Consider the following 19,120-nt stretch of genomic DNA (forward strand, 5'->3'; position numbering starts at 1 on the left):
CAGATGTGGCCGTGTCCATGTCCTCCAGGGCCAGAGGGTCGACTCCACGTGGAAAATTCAAGCACTGCAGCTGAGAGCACCGTCACCAAAGAGAGTGAAATATCATTTCGGAAAACAATAATACTGTGTTGTGAACAGCTCTCAAAACAGTGGTCTGTCCTTCAGGAAATTGAGGTGTCTCACTAGAGTATAAAATGTCTCATTTGTATGAGTAAACAGTTTCTGTTTGAGGAGAAGATAAAGCGGGGAAAGAACAGAAAAACAAAAACCAAAAAAAAAAAAAAAAAAAAAGACAAGTTCCTAAGTACTTACATCAATAAAATTGAATGAGGCATCAACTATACTTTTTTCAAAAGAAAAAAAAAAACTTACCATTTTCCTTTCAAATTAAAAAGATCTTCACAAGTGTTTTATGATTTTATAAAAGGGAACCTTTACTAAATCTGAAATTTTTTTTTTAGAACTTTTATTGAGATACAGTTAACATAATAAACAGCATATATTTAGAGCATACAATTTGGTATCCCAATCTCCCAATCCATTCCCCCCCAGCCCTTCCCGCTTTCCCCACTCGGTGTCCATATGTTTGTTCTCTACATCTGTGTCTCTGTTTCCGCCTTGCAAACTGGTTGATTTGTACCATTTTTCTATAGTCCACATATATGTGTTAATATACGGTATTTGTTTTTCTCTTTCTGACTCACTTCACTCTGTATAACAGAGCTGAAAATAGATTAATAAGGATAAAATCTTTATAAGCTGTTTTTATGTGCATCATTCAAGGTGATTGATTTTACTTTCCCTCTTACAGCTTCTGATAAAAACATTTCCATTTCTCACATGGAAAAACATACAGTATTTGTTCCATGAACTTTGAAATATTTGAAATGTGTGGTCTCAGTTTAGGCAAAGAGTCTGGATTTCTCCTGAAGAAGAAGGGATAAGGGGAAAGTGGCTTTTCAGTCTTTAATTTCTTTATAACAACTATCATCTCAGAAAAGCACCGTGTTAGAAAAGTAAGGGTAGTAGTACACCAGCTTGTTTTTCACAGAGCTCCTGGAAATAATCATGGGATTTACCCTCATTGCACACCAAGGACAAAACCACCACCTCTTACTACCTAACAGTTGGAAACACTGAAGTACAAAAAGTTCACATAAGTTCTGTGAGCCCAAGGAGCAGGAAGGGGTATTATACGGATTAGGAAACAGAATTCCCAAATATCACAACGCTGTATGAGGTAGGGACCACTGGAGCGTCCCATTTCACAGGTGGGCAACTGAGGCTGAGAGGAGGTAATTAACAAACTTGCCCAGAGCCACTCAGCTGATAAACGGCAGACCCACGTTTCAAACTGGCCTGATGCAAACCCTGAGCTCCCTTCTGCCCCCGAGCTTGTCACACAGTGTTCTGTCTCCACAAATCCAGGTACGTTCTGTAAACACGAGCTACAGCGACTGCTCTGCACAAACGGTTTAAGAGACGAAATAACAAACAAATCCGAGCCGTTGATAAACAATGCACGAGAACCCCAGAACTCCTCACAGAGAAGCAGTTGAGAGCCAGTCCCGGGAAAACCGCCTCCTTTCTCCTTTCATCCTGGACCACACTGCACATGTATGAAGAGGGAGGTGTTTTGTTAGGGGAAATATTTTCCAAGGGTGAGGGGTGGTTATGAGAAATGACAGAGATTCTGAAGCGACGGCCGAGGAAGAGGATCTTGTGATAAACGAGGGAAAACTGCTTCCCTTGACTTCTGATATAGTCAGTAAAGCTGGTAGTGATTCACTTCCAGAATATCTGACCTGAGTTTCCAGAGTCACAGTGAAATCGTAGAGGGCAAATACTTTTCCCGAAACAGCCACACAGCGTTACCTGCTACCACGTTACCCATCCGCCATCCCCTCCCAGCGAAGGCGCCGCGGAGTGTCTGTGATAAGCTGAGAGGGAAGATTTGGGCAAAAATTGTGCATTGGAGGCTGAGACCCTCACATCGGGGACACACTTGGGAGGTGTGCAAACTGGGCCCACAAAGACCCCAAGTTGTTCCCGCAGCCGAGCCTCCCACCCTCCACAACCCACACTTCCTGCGAGAGTGCTAACAGGCCTTGCCAGAACGTTCCATAACCACCCATCTGTCACTTTTTAACAGACCTGATTGGCAAGCACTTGTAACAACTGACATCTGTTCTCGCTTATTGAAATGCAGATTTATGGTAATTGCTCTGAACAATAAGACACAGAATTACCTAAGGTGAACATTAAATTAAATTTTCATGCCCTTCTCCTTATAAATAATTTTTTTTTTAAATCTTAAGTTTCAAGAAGGCATAGTGCACATCTGTTGGGTACATAATTTCTTCGTTTGGAGAAGAGTTTTTCATTTCCCAAGTAATGAGTGGAAAGCTGAAGCCCTGTGTGGCCAACTTTCTGTTTGTTTGTTTGTTTGTGTCCTCTTGATCTTGGCACACTGTCGGATTTCCTAAAACTTACTTCAGTGTTTTGCGTTTCTCATCACCCGGATCGTTGCCCCTGGTTCGAGGGTGCCCATCGGAGCAGAGTGCTTTGTGAGGTTAGACGGGGGTGGCTTTGCTTCTCCGAGAAGTGCTGTTTGCCAAGCCGGAACCAGCATCACACACCTCCCCCCACCAACGCCTCCCGTCTGGTGCCCTTTCAGGATGGTTGTGTGGGAGGAGCCTCGATGAGACAGGGGGCTGGTGGGTAGAAAACCAGAAGCACCATGAAAGGAGCTGAGAAGGACAGGACAGGGTACGCTCACACCCCCACCCCCAAATAAAGCAGGAAGAGAGAAAGAACCAGAAATGTGAATTCAGAGTCAGCAGAGGCAGACACCCCCCTATTCGACAGCCCTGGGGCCCAGGACTGGCCCTGGCAGGTAACTCTGTCCCATCCAGGGGCTGAGTCTGCAGCAGCTTGAGGTCTGGAGAAGACAGTGTTGCCGAGTACCCAGAAAGTCTGGTACAGTTGAGGAGGTAGAGGGCGAAGCTCGGAGTGTGTCCCCGCAAATCTTCCTGAGCTGTTTTGCCTGCTTCAGGCAAATACCTTTTCCACAAACAGCACGACCCCCAAGTCCCCTTCCCAAGTAGGAGGGGAGGGGAGATGCCCACACTGCAGGTGAGACCCTCTGGCTTCCCGAGCTCTCGCCGCACCCCAGACAGATCCCTGCGATGTGCCAGGCGTCAGCGGTGCTTAGAAGGCCTGGGGGTGGTGCAGGGGTGTCCTCCCTGGGAGGGATTCTTTCTGAAAGGGTGGACTAGAGAATGGGCCTCAGGCCTCCACCTGCCTGGACAGAAGGACACCGTGCAGGGAACAGGTGCCTCTGTTGCCCCACAGCCCACGTCCAGGCGCAGCGAGACCCACCGGGAGGTGGTGGGAGCGCCTGTCACGTCCCCACCTGCCTGCTGCCCCCAGTTTCCCAGGTTCTGCCGTGGCGTGGGACCTGCCCTGGTGTCAGCTATCCGCTCAGATGTTCTTGGAGAATCTCCGGTTGGTTTTGTTTCCTTTCATTGGCTTGACTGTATATATACATCTTGGTTCTGAGCGGGAGAAAGCTGTTTTCTTTCATCCTTCTTCTGTGTTCCCTGCTTCGTCACTCCCGAGCTCTGATTTCTTCGTTTCCTCCTGTGGCCACCACGAACCCCAGGCCTCTCGTTCGATGGTCTTCGGCCAGGACTCGCATCCCTCTTATGTCATCTAGAGGCATCAGAGGTCCTCGGACTTCTCAGGATCTGCCGCCAGAAAAGCGCGTGCCTCCCACACATGCTTTTTCGTAAAACTTCAGGGAGCTCCGAGACCCCACAGACCTCATCGGGGGAGCTCCGGTGCAGAGCCCCCGAGTTAACAGACAAGCAGGAGGAAAGCAGCCACGTGACCCACTCGGCGTGGAGAGGGAGGAGGCCGCAGCCCACTGTTCACCTAGGCAGCGGGAGCTGGGGTCTGTGACGTCTGGCTTCTGGGCACGGAGGGGAGCGGAAACCGGGGTCGGAGACTGATGGGTGGATTGAGTGAGTGAGAGACGAGATGCAGTGCCTGGTGGGCTGGGCTGTTAGCTGCTGATGCAGACCACGGGTTCAGTCCCGGGCCCTCCGGGGCGCCACTGTACACGCATCCTCGGACCCCAGACAGGACCCACGCGTGCTCGTGCCGGGCAGCGTCCCTGCCCCGCAGGCGTCCTCTGCTGAGACTCCATCAGGAGGAGCGAGGCCCCGACCGGGCAGCGTGAGGAGGTGGCGGACGTTTGCATCGGATGTCCCGGCCCCGTTCCTGTGAAGCCCTGTGTTCGTCACCCCTTCCCTCCTCTCACTGCCTCCCCATCCTCCCCACGTCCCAGGGGGGAACCGAGAGGACAGAGGCACGGGCATGGGGAGGTCAGGGGGCAGGGAGGGACCGAGAACTGGCCTCCTGCCCCCAGGGCTCCGGCCTCCCGTGTCCTCTGTGACTTGTAGGACAGCAGGAGTGCCGGTGTCGTGTGGGTTTGTTACAAATAGTAACTAAGCACGGTTAGTCAGTAGGCGCGGCTCATGCCTTGTCCTTGGCACCATGGTCCTCATTATTGGGGGTACTGCTGTTGCGATTATCATCCAGCGGATAGAGTCTGCTCTGCCCTGCGAGTTGTTCTTTAGCTGCAAGCGTATGAAGCATTTACTCTCCTGTCCGTTCGGCTTGAGACCTGCTTCACAGCCGAGAAATCCGCGAGGCAGACGGTTAATGTGCTCGAGGCCAGGGAGGCTGGCGGAGGGGAGGCCGAGCCCGCTGGGAGCCCAGGTGTCCGGGAGCGGGGCCCGCGCTGCCTCCAGTGCACGGGGTCCTTGTCGCTGCTGTCACCAGCAGGGAGAGCTGTGCATGCCAGGCGCCAGGAACGCAGGGCAGGATGGAGATGAAATGGGGGGGGGGGGTCAGGGCTGGGAACAGGCTTCACTCCCAGGGCCAGCACAGAGGCCCACGAAGGGACAGACGAGGAGGACGGCCCTGCCTCCTCAGCTCCGCAGCCGCCCAGCCGGCACTTTCCCATCCTCTTCTCACCCCTGTCAGACCAAAGACACGTGAGAATGAGCTTCTGGGTCCAGGTCTGTTTCCAGAAACGGACCGGATTCCCCGAGTCCCTGGCTCCCCTCTGCCCCGATCTCCAGCAGCCTCCTCGGGTGCGGGGAATGTCTTTTTTCCTCCGCTTACGTCTCAGCACAGGCTGAGGGTCTGGCCCGTTGTGGCCACGTGGTAACCAGGCGGCCCTTGCAGGTCCTCCTGCGGCTGCGTCTCTCCATCTGCCCCTCCCCCTCCTGCCTTCCCGCCCCCACCCCGCGTCCCTCAGAGGCTAGGGTCACGATGGCCTCTCCTTCCCACCTTCACCTCTGCTTCACTTGGTCCATTTCCTCCCCCTGCGTGCAGGGTGGTGGTCGAACAGACCCGGCCCCAGCCAGCGAGGCGCCCCGGAGCCCGGCCTCGGCAGTGGAGGTGGGAAGGGCTGAGCAGTGTGAGGGGACACTCAGGGAGAGCACGGTGGGACGGAGAACCCGAGTGTGGTCGGCGGGGCTCCGGGACAACGCCGCGTGTCGCCGGGTGAGATACGGAAAACGCACAGTCCCAATAAGTATTTGTAGAATGGATTAATGAACGACGGGGGGAAACGGTCCATGTTTGAAGCTGTTGTAGACACTGAAGAACTGAGAACAGCGAAAGACCCCGTTCGGGCCTGTAGACGATGCTCAGTGGCAGCATGGGGATGTTTCCTGCTGTCTGTTGCCTTGTTCAGTCATCTTCGGTGGGTCCATCCATCACCGGCTGTGAGTGAACATAGCCGCACACGTGTGTGTGTGTGTGTGTGTGTGTGTGTGTGTGTGTGTGTGTGTGTGTGTGTGTAGGCGGACTTGAAAGCAAAGAAGACATCTTTGTCCTCAAGGAACTCAGCATCTAGTCATGAAGGTCAGCAGTCTGTACAAACGCTGAGGAAGCAGGATGTGATGAACGTGGCAGGAGGTGGGAACAGCGATGGGGGAGTTTGCAGATAACACGTGGAAAGTGTGCGTTAGACACAGACAGTCCGTCACCCTCCGAGGGACGGTGCCTCCGCCTCAGGAAGGTCTGTGATGCCCTGACCCAGGTGAACGGGCTCCGCTCCGTCCGACCCCAGCATCGGGCCGTGGCTCCACCAGGGGGATCAGAGCCGGTGTCCTGGGGGGCCCTCCGGCCCAGGCCGAGGAGGGTGCTCGTGAACTGTTGCCAGATGTGCAGACTTTAACACGGCTGCTGAGCCCTCCTCTCAGCCCAGCAGCCATCTGTTGGTGATGTCATCTGGGCGTCTGCGTTGCATCCTCGGCAGGTTAGAGGGGCCGAGGAGGCCAGGTGGGTCCCTGCTGGTTTGCCGTACCCCCCACCCCCTGCAGCATCACCCCAGGCCTGACCCTGGTCCCACAGGCGTGTGTTCAGCTGCTTTCAGGAGCCGCCCCCGAGGGGGTCCAGGGGGAGTCTGTGCTCAGTCCCTGTTCCCCCAGCTCTGTTTTCCTCAAGCAAACCTGAAAAACGGGCCCCGGGCTTTCTCCCCTCCCAGGGTCTCATCAGTACCACCCTGTCTGATCCACCGGGAGGAGAGAGCTTTGTTCCAGTGTCACCTGCTTCATGGAGCAGGGTCACGTTCACGGGCGCCCCCGATGCTTTGTCCTGCTTCTCAGTGTCCCCAGGAACTACGTGGGTTTGAGAAACAGGTGCTGGCTTTCTCCCCTAGCCACCGGGGCTGGGCGCCTCCTGGAGGAGATAGAGTATCATTTTGAGTGAAAGGAGAAGCCACTTTGCAGCATGGACTTTAACTCTTTTCTGAGTAGAAGTCAGTCCTGAGCAAGGCGGCCAGGACGGGGGAGCAGGGTAAGTGAGCCTGGCAGCCAGGCTGTGAGCCAGGCTGAGGCCGAGGGCTCCACACGGTGGCTGGGGGCTTCCCAGGTGTGTTGCTAGAACATCCTCTGGCCCCTCTGTCTACCACCCTCCAGCACTGTTGTCAGGCCACTGTCTCTAAAGCAGGTGAGATGTGCTCAGTAGACATGTATTGAGTACCTGGATTTGAGACGTGAGAAGAAGGTAAAATTAAGCTGATGACGTAACTCCAGTATCATTTCTGTATAAAATTCCTCTATATGAGGAGAGTACCATTGTTTCCTGCTTCTTGAATGTATGTGGGGGGTGAAGTGAATCATGGAAAAAGACTTTGTGCAGAGGACCTTTGGATTGAGAACCAGAAAGAGGGGGAGAAAAGGTACTAAAAGTGTACACAGCACAGACTCCAGACCCGAGCCCCCGGGACCCGGCCAGCCCCCACAACCCCGGTGACGCATCAGCCCCAAACCTCTCAGCAGAGTTTTCTTTCTCTCTGTCATTCTTTTCTTAATTTTCATTAGCCCACAATTCATTCTAGCTAAAAAAAAAAAAAAAAATAGTTCCTCTTTAAGATACTACAAATACATTTAAAATGCAAACACAAATATTTTACAAATAAAAATATTACAGCACTGCCACTTTTCATTCTTTTATTCTGCAAATATTCTTTGAGTTCCTGCTGTGGACATGGTTTTAAGTTCACATTCAAAATAAACCTGGAGGGAGAAGTTCAGGGTCTGTAATAATAGTAACAGCAACAAGAGTTGCTAACATTTCTTGGGGGCTTACATTGTGCCAGTTACTGTACTGGGGAATTTTCATTCATCCAGTTATTTAATCTGCACAACCACCCTGTGAGGGGAGGTACAGTAACTGTTACCACTGACTCGGGAAGCAAGAAACAGAGAGGTTGAGAAATTTGCCCACGGTCACACAGCTGATAGAGCCAGGAAGCCGAATCAGTGCAGCTTCACAGCAGTAAAGCAGCATTTCTTCTGTAACACCTCGTACGTGCACCTGTCGAGTTTAGGGATGGAGAGTTTACCCTGAATCCCCCCCCAGCTCCAGCTGTCCAAGCCTGGATCTCACTGTTTCTTGGCAGCCACAAGGTGGAAGGCCCTGCTGTGGGCGGGCCACACGGAAGCCTCTTAACTTGTCTTTTCTGATGACCTGTGCAGCCTGGGAGGAGGCAGTTGGGAAGAGGGTCCTGGGTTGGGACAGGTGTCGTGGTGACGCACGAGTCCCCAGGGCAGCTGGGGCACCTGTGCCATCCCGGGTCCCTCTGCCCTTGTCCCCTGTCCTCTCTTTTGGGAAATGGGCAAAGTGAGCCTGTTGCTGATGTTGCCTCTCTCTTCCCCTGCAGGCATGAATGCTTTACAGTTACAGAACCTGGCAACGCTGGCGGCGGCTGCAGCCGCAGCCCAGACCTCAGCCACCACCACCAATGCAAATCCTCTCTCCACCACGAGCAGCGCCCTGGGAGCCCTCACCAGTCCCGGTAAGGGGTCGTCCTGCATCCGGGAGACGGGACCCAGGGGTCAATGCCAAGTGCAGGGTGGACATGCCCAGACCAATCCGGGCAGCGGGCTTAATTACTTATTTCTTTTTTGTTTGTGTTTTTAAATTTATTTTTTTATTGAAGTATAGTTGATTTACAATGTTGTGTTAATTTCTGCTGTACAGCAAAGTGACTCAGTTGTACACATATATGCATTCTTTTTTATACTCTTTTCCGTTATGGTTTATCACAGGACATTGAATATAGTTCTCTGTGCTGTACAGTAGGACCTTGTTGTTTATCCATTCTGTATATATGCAAATGGCATTATTTTGTCCTTTTTATGGCTGAGTAGTATTCCATTATATATACGTACCACACCTCTATCCATTCATGTGTCAGGGGGCATTTAGGCTGCTTCTGTGTCTTGGCTATTATGAATAGTGCTGCTGTGAGCATAGGGGTGCGTGTGTCTTTTAAAGAAGCAATGTTTGGGCACACGTGTGTTTTATCTTCCAAGGGAAAATGCCAGAAATGCTTTCTGTGAGGGAATCCACCCTGCTGTTGATTCTGACAGAGTTCATTTTGTTTGAAAAATGTGCTGTCCCTTCAGCCTTCATCAAGTTCCCCCACAATGAGGAGCCTGGTTTCCCAGGAATGTTCTTTTCTCCTGTGTGTGTGTGTGTCTGTTGTTGGGTTGGTTTGGTTTGGTTTTTTAGCAATTTAAGAATTGTCTGTTAAATCTCAAAATCCCAAATCATCTTCCTGTGACATTTCACACTGGCTCCATCCTTTACGTTTGATTTTCAGCACGTGGTCTAGAGGGGACCATTGTTGTGGTTCCATTCTGGGCTGTGTCATTTAAAGTGGTTTTTTTTCCCCTTAGAAATTCTGTTGCCTTATTCAAAGGCAGATGCCATTGTCCTTTTCATATAAGCCAGACCTAATGTGGTTGCTTAGACACCAGGGTTTGTTTTTTTAAAGAGTGTTCTGCTGGCTTGTCTTCCTCCCCGGGTTTTCTGGGCCCTAATGGGTGACCTCACCTTCCCCTCTGGTCTGCAGAGGAGTTGTCCTGGACAACCTCCAAGCCCCCTTCTAACTGAAAACCCCGTAGCACTCCATTGGCTGCTCCCAAAAGATGAGCTAGCTGTTCAGCACAGTTGTGTGTAACAGTGCAGGGTTTTCCTTTAGGAAAATAGAGAAGGAAAAGCCACAGCACCCAGCAGACCAGCTTTCGTAAGACTTCCGAACTCAGGGAGCGGTGAAGCCGCCACAGCCCTTGATTTGTTTACAAAACATTGTGTTTCTAACACATTTCCCTCTGAGTACAGTTTTGAGGGAGAAACCTAAGAGATGTTTAGGAGAGACTGGAAGATGTATCCTCCATGTCACCTCAAAGCAACAGCACATGGGATGTTGCCTTCATTCTTGAAATGTCTTCAAGAACATATCATGACAACACATGGGCCTCATTTCATCCAACAGATAATATTCCTGAAAAATCAAGTGTGTCGTTTTTTTCCCCAAGAGATTAAGTTATAACTCTAATGCAAAACATAAACAGGTGATTTAAATCCTTTTTTAAGAAACACATTTTTGACATGGTATATTCCCACTTATGAAAATAATAATTTTTTTCTTAAAAACAAATTAAATATTCGGCCTTGCTAATGTATGTTTTTTAAATCAGATTGAAAAGTGTTTTGTTAAATGAGAGTTATCATCTCCCCGTGAGGACTATGAAAAGATTACATTAAAACAGCACAGAGTCTGTATACCTGAAACTAACACAACACTATAAAGCAACTATACTCCAATTAAAAAAAAAAAAAAGCCCTGTACATGCATTTTATACATCTGTACATGGATCTTTAGTCAGCAGCTGATATTTTTAACTGTATTTTGTTTGGAGTGAAAAAAAAACTAAACATCCGGGCTTCCTGGGTGGCGCAGTGGTTAAGAATCCGCCTGCCAATGCAGAGGTCACGGGTTCGATCCCAGCTCCAGGAAGATCCCACATGCCACGGAGCAACTAAGCCCGTGTGCCAAAAAAAAAAAAAACAAAACTAAACATCCCTCAAAATCTGAATACTTTTTTATTTGTTTATATGCAAAGGAACAGGATTAGCTCTTTTTTTTTTTTAAGAGAAAATAGTATTAACTTTATTTTGGCAAAAGTAAATGATTGTAATTTTTTCAAGCTTGGCCTTCATCCTTACCCCCTTTTATTGAGAGTAGCCAACGATCTGACCACGTGGTTGGTAACAAGGCGAAGAAAAAAGAAAAGTCTTTTTCCTATGAAGACTCTTTTCCTTATATGGCAAGGAGCCAGAGTCCCCCATGTGGACCATCAGCCCTTAAAGAGTTTACTGTTGTAGTTATGTTGAAATTACTCTGCTCTTCCAGAAGTGACCATTCTCATAAATGGACCTTTGGGTTAAGGATGCGTGGCCTGTTGTGTTTACTTGGGAAGGTTCATTCAACTTTATGAACAGATACTCTCCCGTTGTGATATCCAGGCGCGAATGTGCCTTGGTTCCAGGGAATCTGAATTGATATTCGAACACTTTCTTCTCGTTTAAAAGAAGGCTCCTTGGTTTAAGAAACCAAGTGCAAAAGCGCCTCTCAGCTGATCAGGGTCAATATTGTAACTGACAGCTGGTGCTTTCCAGCGGCTGCACAGCCTCAGGCGCTGGCCGGGTGCTGGGGAAGGACAGACATGCTCCCCACCCCTGGACTCTCCCCATCTGTCAGGGCAGCTCGGACCGTGAGCAGGCGCGTGTGCCAGGCTGTGCTGTGGAGAGAGAGTGGGCAGAATAAGATGGAGAGAGTGGAGGGGCTTGAGGAGGCTTTCCCCCTCTGGAAAGCGGGCGTTGGAGCAGAAGCCTCAGGAGAGTGAAGGAAGCGCGTAGGTAATCCAGGGAGAGGGCGTCCAGGCAGAGGACACAGCAGGTGCAGCCTGCGCGGCAGGAGGAAGCCTGGTGTGATGCAGCCTGGCGCAGAAGGCGCGGTGTGAGCAGGGGCGGGGCGGGGCTGAGGGTACGAGGGGAGGTCCCTGCCACGGACTCGTGTCCGTCCCATCCAGGACAGTCAGCAGCACAAATATGTAGGGACCTTCTCAGAATGCAGGGCGCTCCAACAGCCCGGGAAGCTGGCCAGAGTATTTAAGGGACTGGAAATGGTTTTGACCATTTTCAGCTTTTTCCTGAGACCTGAATGGAAGGGAAAATGTGTCCTGAGATGCATTTTCTTTCTTCCCACCCCAGCCAAGCGTCCTTCCCTTTGCTAATGTTAACATGGCATCAGGCCCATCCAGAAATTCTGCCAACTGAGGTGTCGGGGAGGATGGTTTTTCTCTTCTCTGTTGAGGAATGCTTTGCATAAGAGCTGAAAGTATTTCATTAGAATCCTGAAGTATAGCAGCAGAAACAATTTAAATACATTTCAATTATTTTTCTGAAGTGTAACTAAAAAAAATCAGGCCTTTAAGTGAAATAAATTATTTGTCTAATTACCATCAGGGACTCTTTCAAAGTCACAGAAAAGGTGGTTAGTAAGAATTCATGACTCTCCACTCCAGCAGAGCAACTTCCTGGGAAATAAAAGGGTTAGGAAGCTGGTCCCAAGGCCAATGCCATTTTTTTTGAATTTTTAAATAATAAAAAACAGGCCTTCCGGTTGAACCATTAACCAGTCCATTCAAAGTGCAAAGTGAATCAAAGCTTCACCCCACCCTCCTGCACAGGCCTTGGTTTTACCCTGTGTTTAAAGATGTCTCTTACGCTTCAGACAAATCCATCTAGAAAGTAAAGGGACAGCTCAATCTCCCAAGCTGCTAATTTTGTTAATAATTGTAGATTTATCATTTCAGTTGTCCACACCCAGGAACAGGCTCCCTATGGCATTATTGTAAATGATTTTAAACAGTCTCTGTTTTAAAACATGAAAGATTAAGCATGAGTTTTTATTTAAAAAAAAAAAATCCCGTTAGGCGATAAATAGGTTTCTTTGTCTCCTGGCCTTGAAATAAACAGTAAAATCGCCTCAGTTGCCTGTGGTTAGGATAGGTGTTTCTTGCAATTATCAGATGGTAGGGAATAAAATTAGAAATTAAGTCATGAAAGAATAAAAATCAGGTAAATGCATATTATGCTTTTTATGAGTTCCTCTTGGGTCTTTTGAAGCCTAATTTAATTGTTTCTTGTCTTTTATTTTGGTATGATAACTTTTCCTTTGTTTACTTCACTCTTCTATGTAGTTAATTAATTCTTGGGTCATTTCTTCTTACCCAATCGTGAACCTGTTTTCGAGGCGTGAGTCTCGGTATTGGTATAAAGAGGCGAATCATCTGTGAGGCGTGAGGCTAGGTCTTAAAGGAGGAAGATGACGTCTGTCTTCTGCCCAGCGTGCAGGTGTGTTGCCTTTGCCAGGTAACTCTGAGACCTTGGGCGTTATCGTTACCACACGCGAACACTGCTCTGGCATTTTCTGTCTGAAACTTAACGTTGTGTTCATGTACCACATTATTCCACTGACCTTCTTCTATTTTTTTTTTTTTAATAAAAAAATGTTTTAAAACTCTCCAAATGCTTCTGTAAGTGCACTCAGTCAAGTGCACACTTCAGGATAATAGATGATTTCTGTCCACAGTGGAAGGCATTGTAAAATGCTAGGAAACGTTTCCATTCCCATGGTTGGCTTTTCACGCTGTTTTTGCTTTAAAGTCTAGGCAAGGGACTTCCCTGGCGGGCCAGTGGTTAAGACCCCCCCCCCTTCCAGTGCAGGGGGTGCAGGTTCCATCCCTGGTCGGGGAGCTAAGATCCCACCTGCCTCGTGGCCAAAACACCAAACTGTAAAAGAGAAGCAATATGGTAACAAATTCAATAAAGACTAAAAATGGTCCTCATCAGAAACATCTTCGGAAAAGTCTAGGCAGTATTTTTTCCCATCTTCAAGACGTGGCCTGCCTTCTTGAAGGCTGCGACAAACACCGCTTCCCAAGGAAAGGGGGAAGCTTCCTTGTGGACTCTGAGGGGAACAGAGATGGTGGGGGTGGGGGGTGTTTCCATGGGATTCAGATCTTTCTCGGGCTCCTCATATAAGAAGGGGCATCAAGTGGTCCCCTCCACGGTCATCCACAGGTGTCACTAGGCTGGCTGAGCAGTGGGGACCCAGAAGTTATCCTCCAAGTCATACCAGAGCCCTTTAGTGTTACAAGAGGCTTTTGTTCCCCCACAAAGTGTCTCTGCACGTGTGTCACATGAGAACTTGCATCGTGGGAAGAGATAGATTCACAGGCAGACTTAACCCGCATTCTGGAGCCTTCTGCGTGGTAGTGGCAGTCCATGAAAATGGGTTCGGCCTGTGCTGCCTCTCTAAGCCATCACATGCAAGGGACAGTGGTAACAGGGTGGAGGCTGATGGAGCCAGGAGAGACAGACAGCGGGCACTGGGAGAGGCCATCTCCCGAGGCCGCCGAGGGATGCTGTCGGTGACCTCAGGAAGTCTGAAGCCACAACTACCGAGCCCACATGCTGCAACTCCTGAAGCCCACGTGCCTAGAGCCCGTGCTCTGCAACAAGAGAAGCCACTGCAAAGAGAAGCCCGCGCACCACAACAAAGAGTAGCCCCCACTTGCAGCAACTAGAGAAAGCCCACGTGGCAGCAACGAAGACCCAAGGCAGCCAGTAAGTAAATTAAAAAAAAAAAAAAAAGTCAATGCAAATGCCACCTCTGCCATGAAGCCTTCTGAGAAGAATTAACCGCTTCCACATGTAGTGCTAACACAGATCCTCAGCTCATTCGAAACCTGGGTCAAACGCAAGCTTGATAAGGAGCTGTATTAGAAGCTCCTTGAGGGCGGAGACATGGGAAAGCTAACTGTCGAGCAGGGAAGCCGTAGCACATCAGTGTCACAGTCTACCCCCCTGGCTGCCAGAGTACCTTCTTCCTACTTCTTCTTAAACACTTGACGCCTTTTCTTTATGGGCTGGTTGTTTGGACACTTCTCTCACCTTCTAGACAGTAAATCCTGCAAAGCAGGAACAGTTTCTTTACTTGTAACTCCTCTTGCATTTGGAACAGTACATGTTTTTTAATTCAGTTGAATAGCAAGTGGAAGTGCTCTAAGAGAAGCGTTTAAAAGCCTCGAGCTCTGTCCAGCCCAGCGTGTGCATCTCTGTGAAGGACCCCGAGTCTGTCGTGGTGACGTGTGGCGGGGTCTCTCCCCCACCTTACCATGAGGACCTGGCTCTTGAGTAAAATCCCAGCATACGAACACCTGCCCGGCAGCTGTTCAGGTCTGACAGGTTTCTGAAGAATGAATCAATACGAATGTACATTAGAACAAAGTCACAAAAAAGCAGGGTTTTTATTCCAAAAATTTTACAAAGTTTGGCTTTTAAAACATTCTGATGTCGTGATATAGAATAAGTAAGAGTCACAGGTCAGATGAAGGGATTTCATTCGGAAAGAACCATCTGCTCTGATGTGGGCTTTTGAAAGACCATCCTCAAGGGCACTCTCAATTCCATGTACTTCGCGGACCGCACATGGGGGGCCTCAGGGGGGCCTCCGCGGGTCCGTGAGTGGGGTCTCACTTAACATTGGGGAGTGTTTTTTTAATCTATGCTCTTCTTCAACATTCTATTAATTCAGGGGTCTGTTACTCATTTGAAAATTACCTGGGTCTCTTATCAGCCCATGTTCCCCATTAGGCCTGTCTTTCCTCATTGTTTATTATCTAGGAAAAGAAGTAAATCTCAAGAGAGTCAAGTTTTCCCCTTCGTTAGCTACACTTTTAAGTACTTTAGTCAAGCGGAGTCAAGTTCGTCTTCAAAAGTAGTTATTTATTTCTGGGATTGAATCCGTCAAACAGCTTTATACCCTTACTGCTACAGAAAGAGAACGGACATCCCATTTTTTGCTCATTTCCTGCAGTTTCACCCTTTTGTACTTTTCTTTTTCTAGAAGGTTTCCACATATTAAGTTGTTCCTGACACGGTGGGGCTCGCTTTATTTTCATCAGTGTTAACAGGGTTGAACATTATGTAAAATGTTCCATAAATAACATATCACTGGAGTGACTAATTTCCTGATATATTTTTTTCATTCATTCCACAGATATGTATTGAGCATCTACTATGTACCTGAAACTATGCTAGGCATTTGAAAGACATCAGAGGACAAAGCTGACCAAACCCCTGCCCTCATGTAGTTTATATTTTAGCATTAGCTTTTTAAAAAGCATACTGACTAAATTCCCACTGTGGTAAAATGATTCGGTTTTTAGCCTTCTTTTTTATTTTATTTATTTATTTTTTAATTTATTGGCTGCGTTGGGTCTTCGTTGCTGTGCACGGGCTTTCTCTAGTTGCGGACAGCGGGAGCTGCTCTTTGTTGCGGTGCTCCGGCTTCTCAGTGCAGTGGCTTCTCTTGCGGAGCACGGGCTCTATGCGCACGGGCTTCAGTAGTTGCAGTATGCGGACTCAGTAGTTGTGGCTCATGGGCTCTAGAGCGCAGGCTCAGTAGTTGTGGTGCATGGGCTTAGTTGCTCCACGGCATGTGGGATCTTCCCAGATTAGGGCTCGAACCCGTGTCCCCTGCATTGGCAGGCGGATTCTTAACCACTGCGCCACCAGGGCAGCCCAGTTATCAGCCTTTAAATGTAAACTATACCTTCTACACCCTTTAAAAAAAAAAAACAAAAAAAACTTTTCATGACCAATTTGTTTGTATACATTATGTTAAAATTTTGTGAATTACACCAAGGTGGGGAGAGGAGAGGTCTTTCTCTACTTTCTTCCTCTTCTGTAAGCTGTACCATTTTTCTGTACACTTAATGCAGCAAAGAGCTCTGAGAATTGTATGTACCATTAGAGTAGATTTGGTAAGTGGCAAAACAGAAAAAAGAGAAAAGTGTCCTTCGCACTTCTGCTCTGTGGCTTCTCAACAGAGGCATTTCACGGAAAGCAAATATTTCAAAAGTCCTTAGGCATTTAAAACATAATCACTAGGAGTGGTCCGTCTTTCTAGAAAATGGTTCTTTATTTGGCATTGATCGTTCTGCTTCTAGGACTTAAAAAAAACATGCAGATACCTCCCAACTAGAGTTTTGATGGCCTTTGCATGTGCTGGGCGTTTTGATGTGGAATTACCTTTAAATTTCACTCACCATCAAGGAAATGAGAAGTCTGTTGGTCCACATAGTCAGAACCGCAACTAATTGTCTCATTCATTCATGTCCTGAGCGGCCAGAGGCATCTCGGCGCCTGCCATCAGAACAGCTCTGCACAGCGCAGTGGACGAGACGCCCCTGCCCTGGCATGGTGTCTTAACAGTCCTGAGCTAATTTAAAGTTTAATAAAGCTGCCCAGCCGAGGGGGTGGCGATAGGTATGGGGCCTCCCCTTCGTTGCAGAGCCTGGATTTCTGCAAGCTTGGCCCGGGGAGTGGGGGACATATCCCGTCCTGCATTCCTAGGGCGTTCCCTCCCTTCGGACTTTGTTCTTGCTTTGCTTGGGGTGCACGCTGTCAGTGTTTTCAGACAGGGGCTCTTGTTCTCCGCGTGTTGGTTTTAGTGGCGCTGGAGGCTGTGCTGTGCCGGGGGTCCCGTGTGAATGGGGCCCGGCACCGTCTCCTGCGCTGGGTGCGGGTCCACGTCGGGGCCCCTCGTGAGGTATGTGTGAGCTCAGAGGCGCGTCTTCTCTACAACACAGCCACTCAGTGGGACTCTGTCCCTCCCCCAAATTATCTCTGTTGCTGCCTGATATGACCACGTTACCACCACTGGCTAGTAAAAGCATGTATAGGTCGTTTAATTGTGTTTCGTATTTGATGGAAAAAGCAACAAAACTTGACTCTAGTCACAACTTCCCAGAGGTTTTTGATCTAAGGTCCATGCTTTAAGACTTAAAAGCAGCAAAATACACATGCTTCATTCCTATGTGGCTTAACCCCATAAACTAGATGCAGTGGCCACATGCAAAAAACTAAGCAAAATGCCCCAACCTGGACTCTTGTAGTTGAAGAGCGGGAATCAGTTAAGGTGCAAGGTGTCAGGGACAGGAGAGATTCTGTCTTGAGGAAATAAGGGTAACTTTTAAATAGGAGAGTTGGCATTGGAGCCAAACGAGTAGGATTTTGAGAGGTAGAAATGGAGGATTTATCAGATGTGTCGAGCGTGAGAAAATACAGAAAAAGCATTCAGTCAACAAGTGGAAATTCATCTCACTTTTCACCAGCATGAGACGGACGGGAAATAGGAACCAGGAATGGAGGGCCTTGAAAGCCGTGGCTGAGAAGCTAGAACTTTCTCTTGCAGTCAGTGAAGAGCCACACAAGGACTCTGAGCACAAGAATGTCAGTGATCAGACTTGGGTACTGATTGGATGTGAGGGAGACAAAGGAGTTGAAGACGGAGGTATATTGAGTTTAGGGGCCAATCGGACAGCATTTTCATTAGTAGAGAGAGGCCAGGCGGGAACAGGAAAAGTTTACAGTGGAAGATGGTTTGGTTTTGTACACATTGAGCTGACACACACGTGAACTGGCCTTTCATTTAAATACATCCCACAAGCAGATGGACACCTGACCCTCGAGCTTGCCCCGGATCAGCTGCAGAGGGGAGGCGGTGGGCGGATGTCAGCGTGGGCCTGGGTGGGGTCACTGAGCTAGAATCACCAAACACAGCAGAGCAGGGGCCTGAGAGATGAAGCCTTGGCGGATGACTGTGTGTGTGGGTCAGGTGGGAGGAGCCGGGTGGCGGGAAGGGAGCTCCTAGGAGGAGTGGTATCAGGGGAACCAAGCACAAGGGTTTCCAGCAGGAAGGAGGTGAAGGTGGGCCGGAGAAGAGGCATTTGAGTTTGGCCACCCGGCCGACAGTCCACCCTCGAGTGGAGGTCACGGTTCCAAGAGGCCGCGAGAGGGGGGCTGTGAGCCTGGAGGTGGGAATTATGTGTTGATATATGACACTTTCATGAAATGTAGTGATTTTTTTAAAGAAGTCTACAGTGTCAATAGGAGGAAAGATTTTAAGACAGAGAAAACAAACGTATTTCTAGACCCAAGAGAGGAGGCAGAACAGAGAAGAAAGGAAGAGGCTGGCGAGAGGTGAAAACCAATGGACGGAAGGAGGGTGGAGGGATGGAATCGAACCCTCCTCTAAGCCCCTTGTCTGGCGCCTGGGGCAGCGCGTGTGAGGATCTGTCCTGCGTGTCCCGTTCCCCACCCCCCCACCCCCCTGGGGACACAGCAGCCCCCATGCCTGCCTTCCCAGCTGTCCCAGCGTTAGGTTACACACTAACATACAGGACGGGGCACAAAGCCATCCAAATGCTCTAATTGGATGGTGTAGCCTTAAAAGAGGAAACACCTTTGCTGCTGAGACATGGACGGAAGGAGGTCAGGATTGGGGAGGCCGTAAATGATTTGAGACAGAAAGGTATTCACATCACGCGGAAGACAGGAACTTCAATGTCTAGGGCTAGAAACCGAAAGAAGTTCATGCCCAGGGCAGAGGTTTAAAAAATAGTTAATCTAAAGAATGTGATAGAGGAATTACAATTTTATTTTCTTTCTACAGTGTGTGGACATCTTGACCAAGTGCTGAAAGACTGTGATTTAGAGCAAGTCATTTCACCTTTCTTTGTTTAGTTTTCTTTGTTTGTGAAATGGAATTGTCCACTTTTACCTTTATTGAACTGTCAAGGGAATATGTATGTATATATAATGCATGCTGCTT

The 19,120-nt window shown here is 48.8% G+C and overlaps 1 protein-coding gene across 8 annotated transcripts in view; it reads left to right on the forward strand.

Moving 5' to 3' along the window:
- CELF2 (CUGBP Elav-like family member 2) overlaps positions 1-19,120 on the forward strand; it is a 508,100-nt gene that overhangs the window by 457,702 nt on the left and 31,278 nt on the right. For all 8 annotated transcript variants that reach the window (XM_057731022.1, XM_057731023.1, XM_057731026.1 and 5 more), the window contains one exon: positions 8,246-8,380. In XM_057731022.1, the coding sequence (XP_057587005.1) occupies positions 8,246-8,380 (135 nt within the window). The remainder of the gene's footprint in view (positions 1-8,245; positions 8,381-19,120) is intronic.

This window comes from Hippopotamus amphibius, chromosome 4 (genome assembly GCF_030028045.1).
Source record: "Hippopotamus amphibius kiboko isolate mHipAmp2 chromosome 4, mHipAmp2.hap2, whole genome shotgun sequence".
In the NCBI taxonomy this organism is placed as follows: domain Eukaryota; kingdom Metazoa; phylum Chordata; class Mammalia; order Artiodactyla; family Hippopotamidae; genus Hippopotamus; species Hippopotamus amphibius.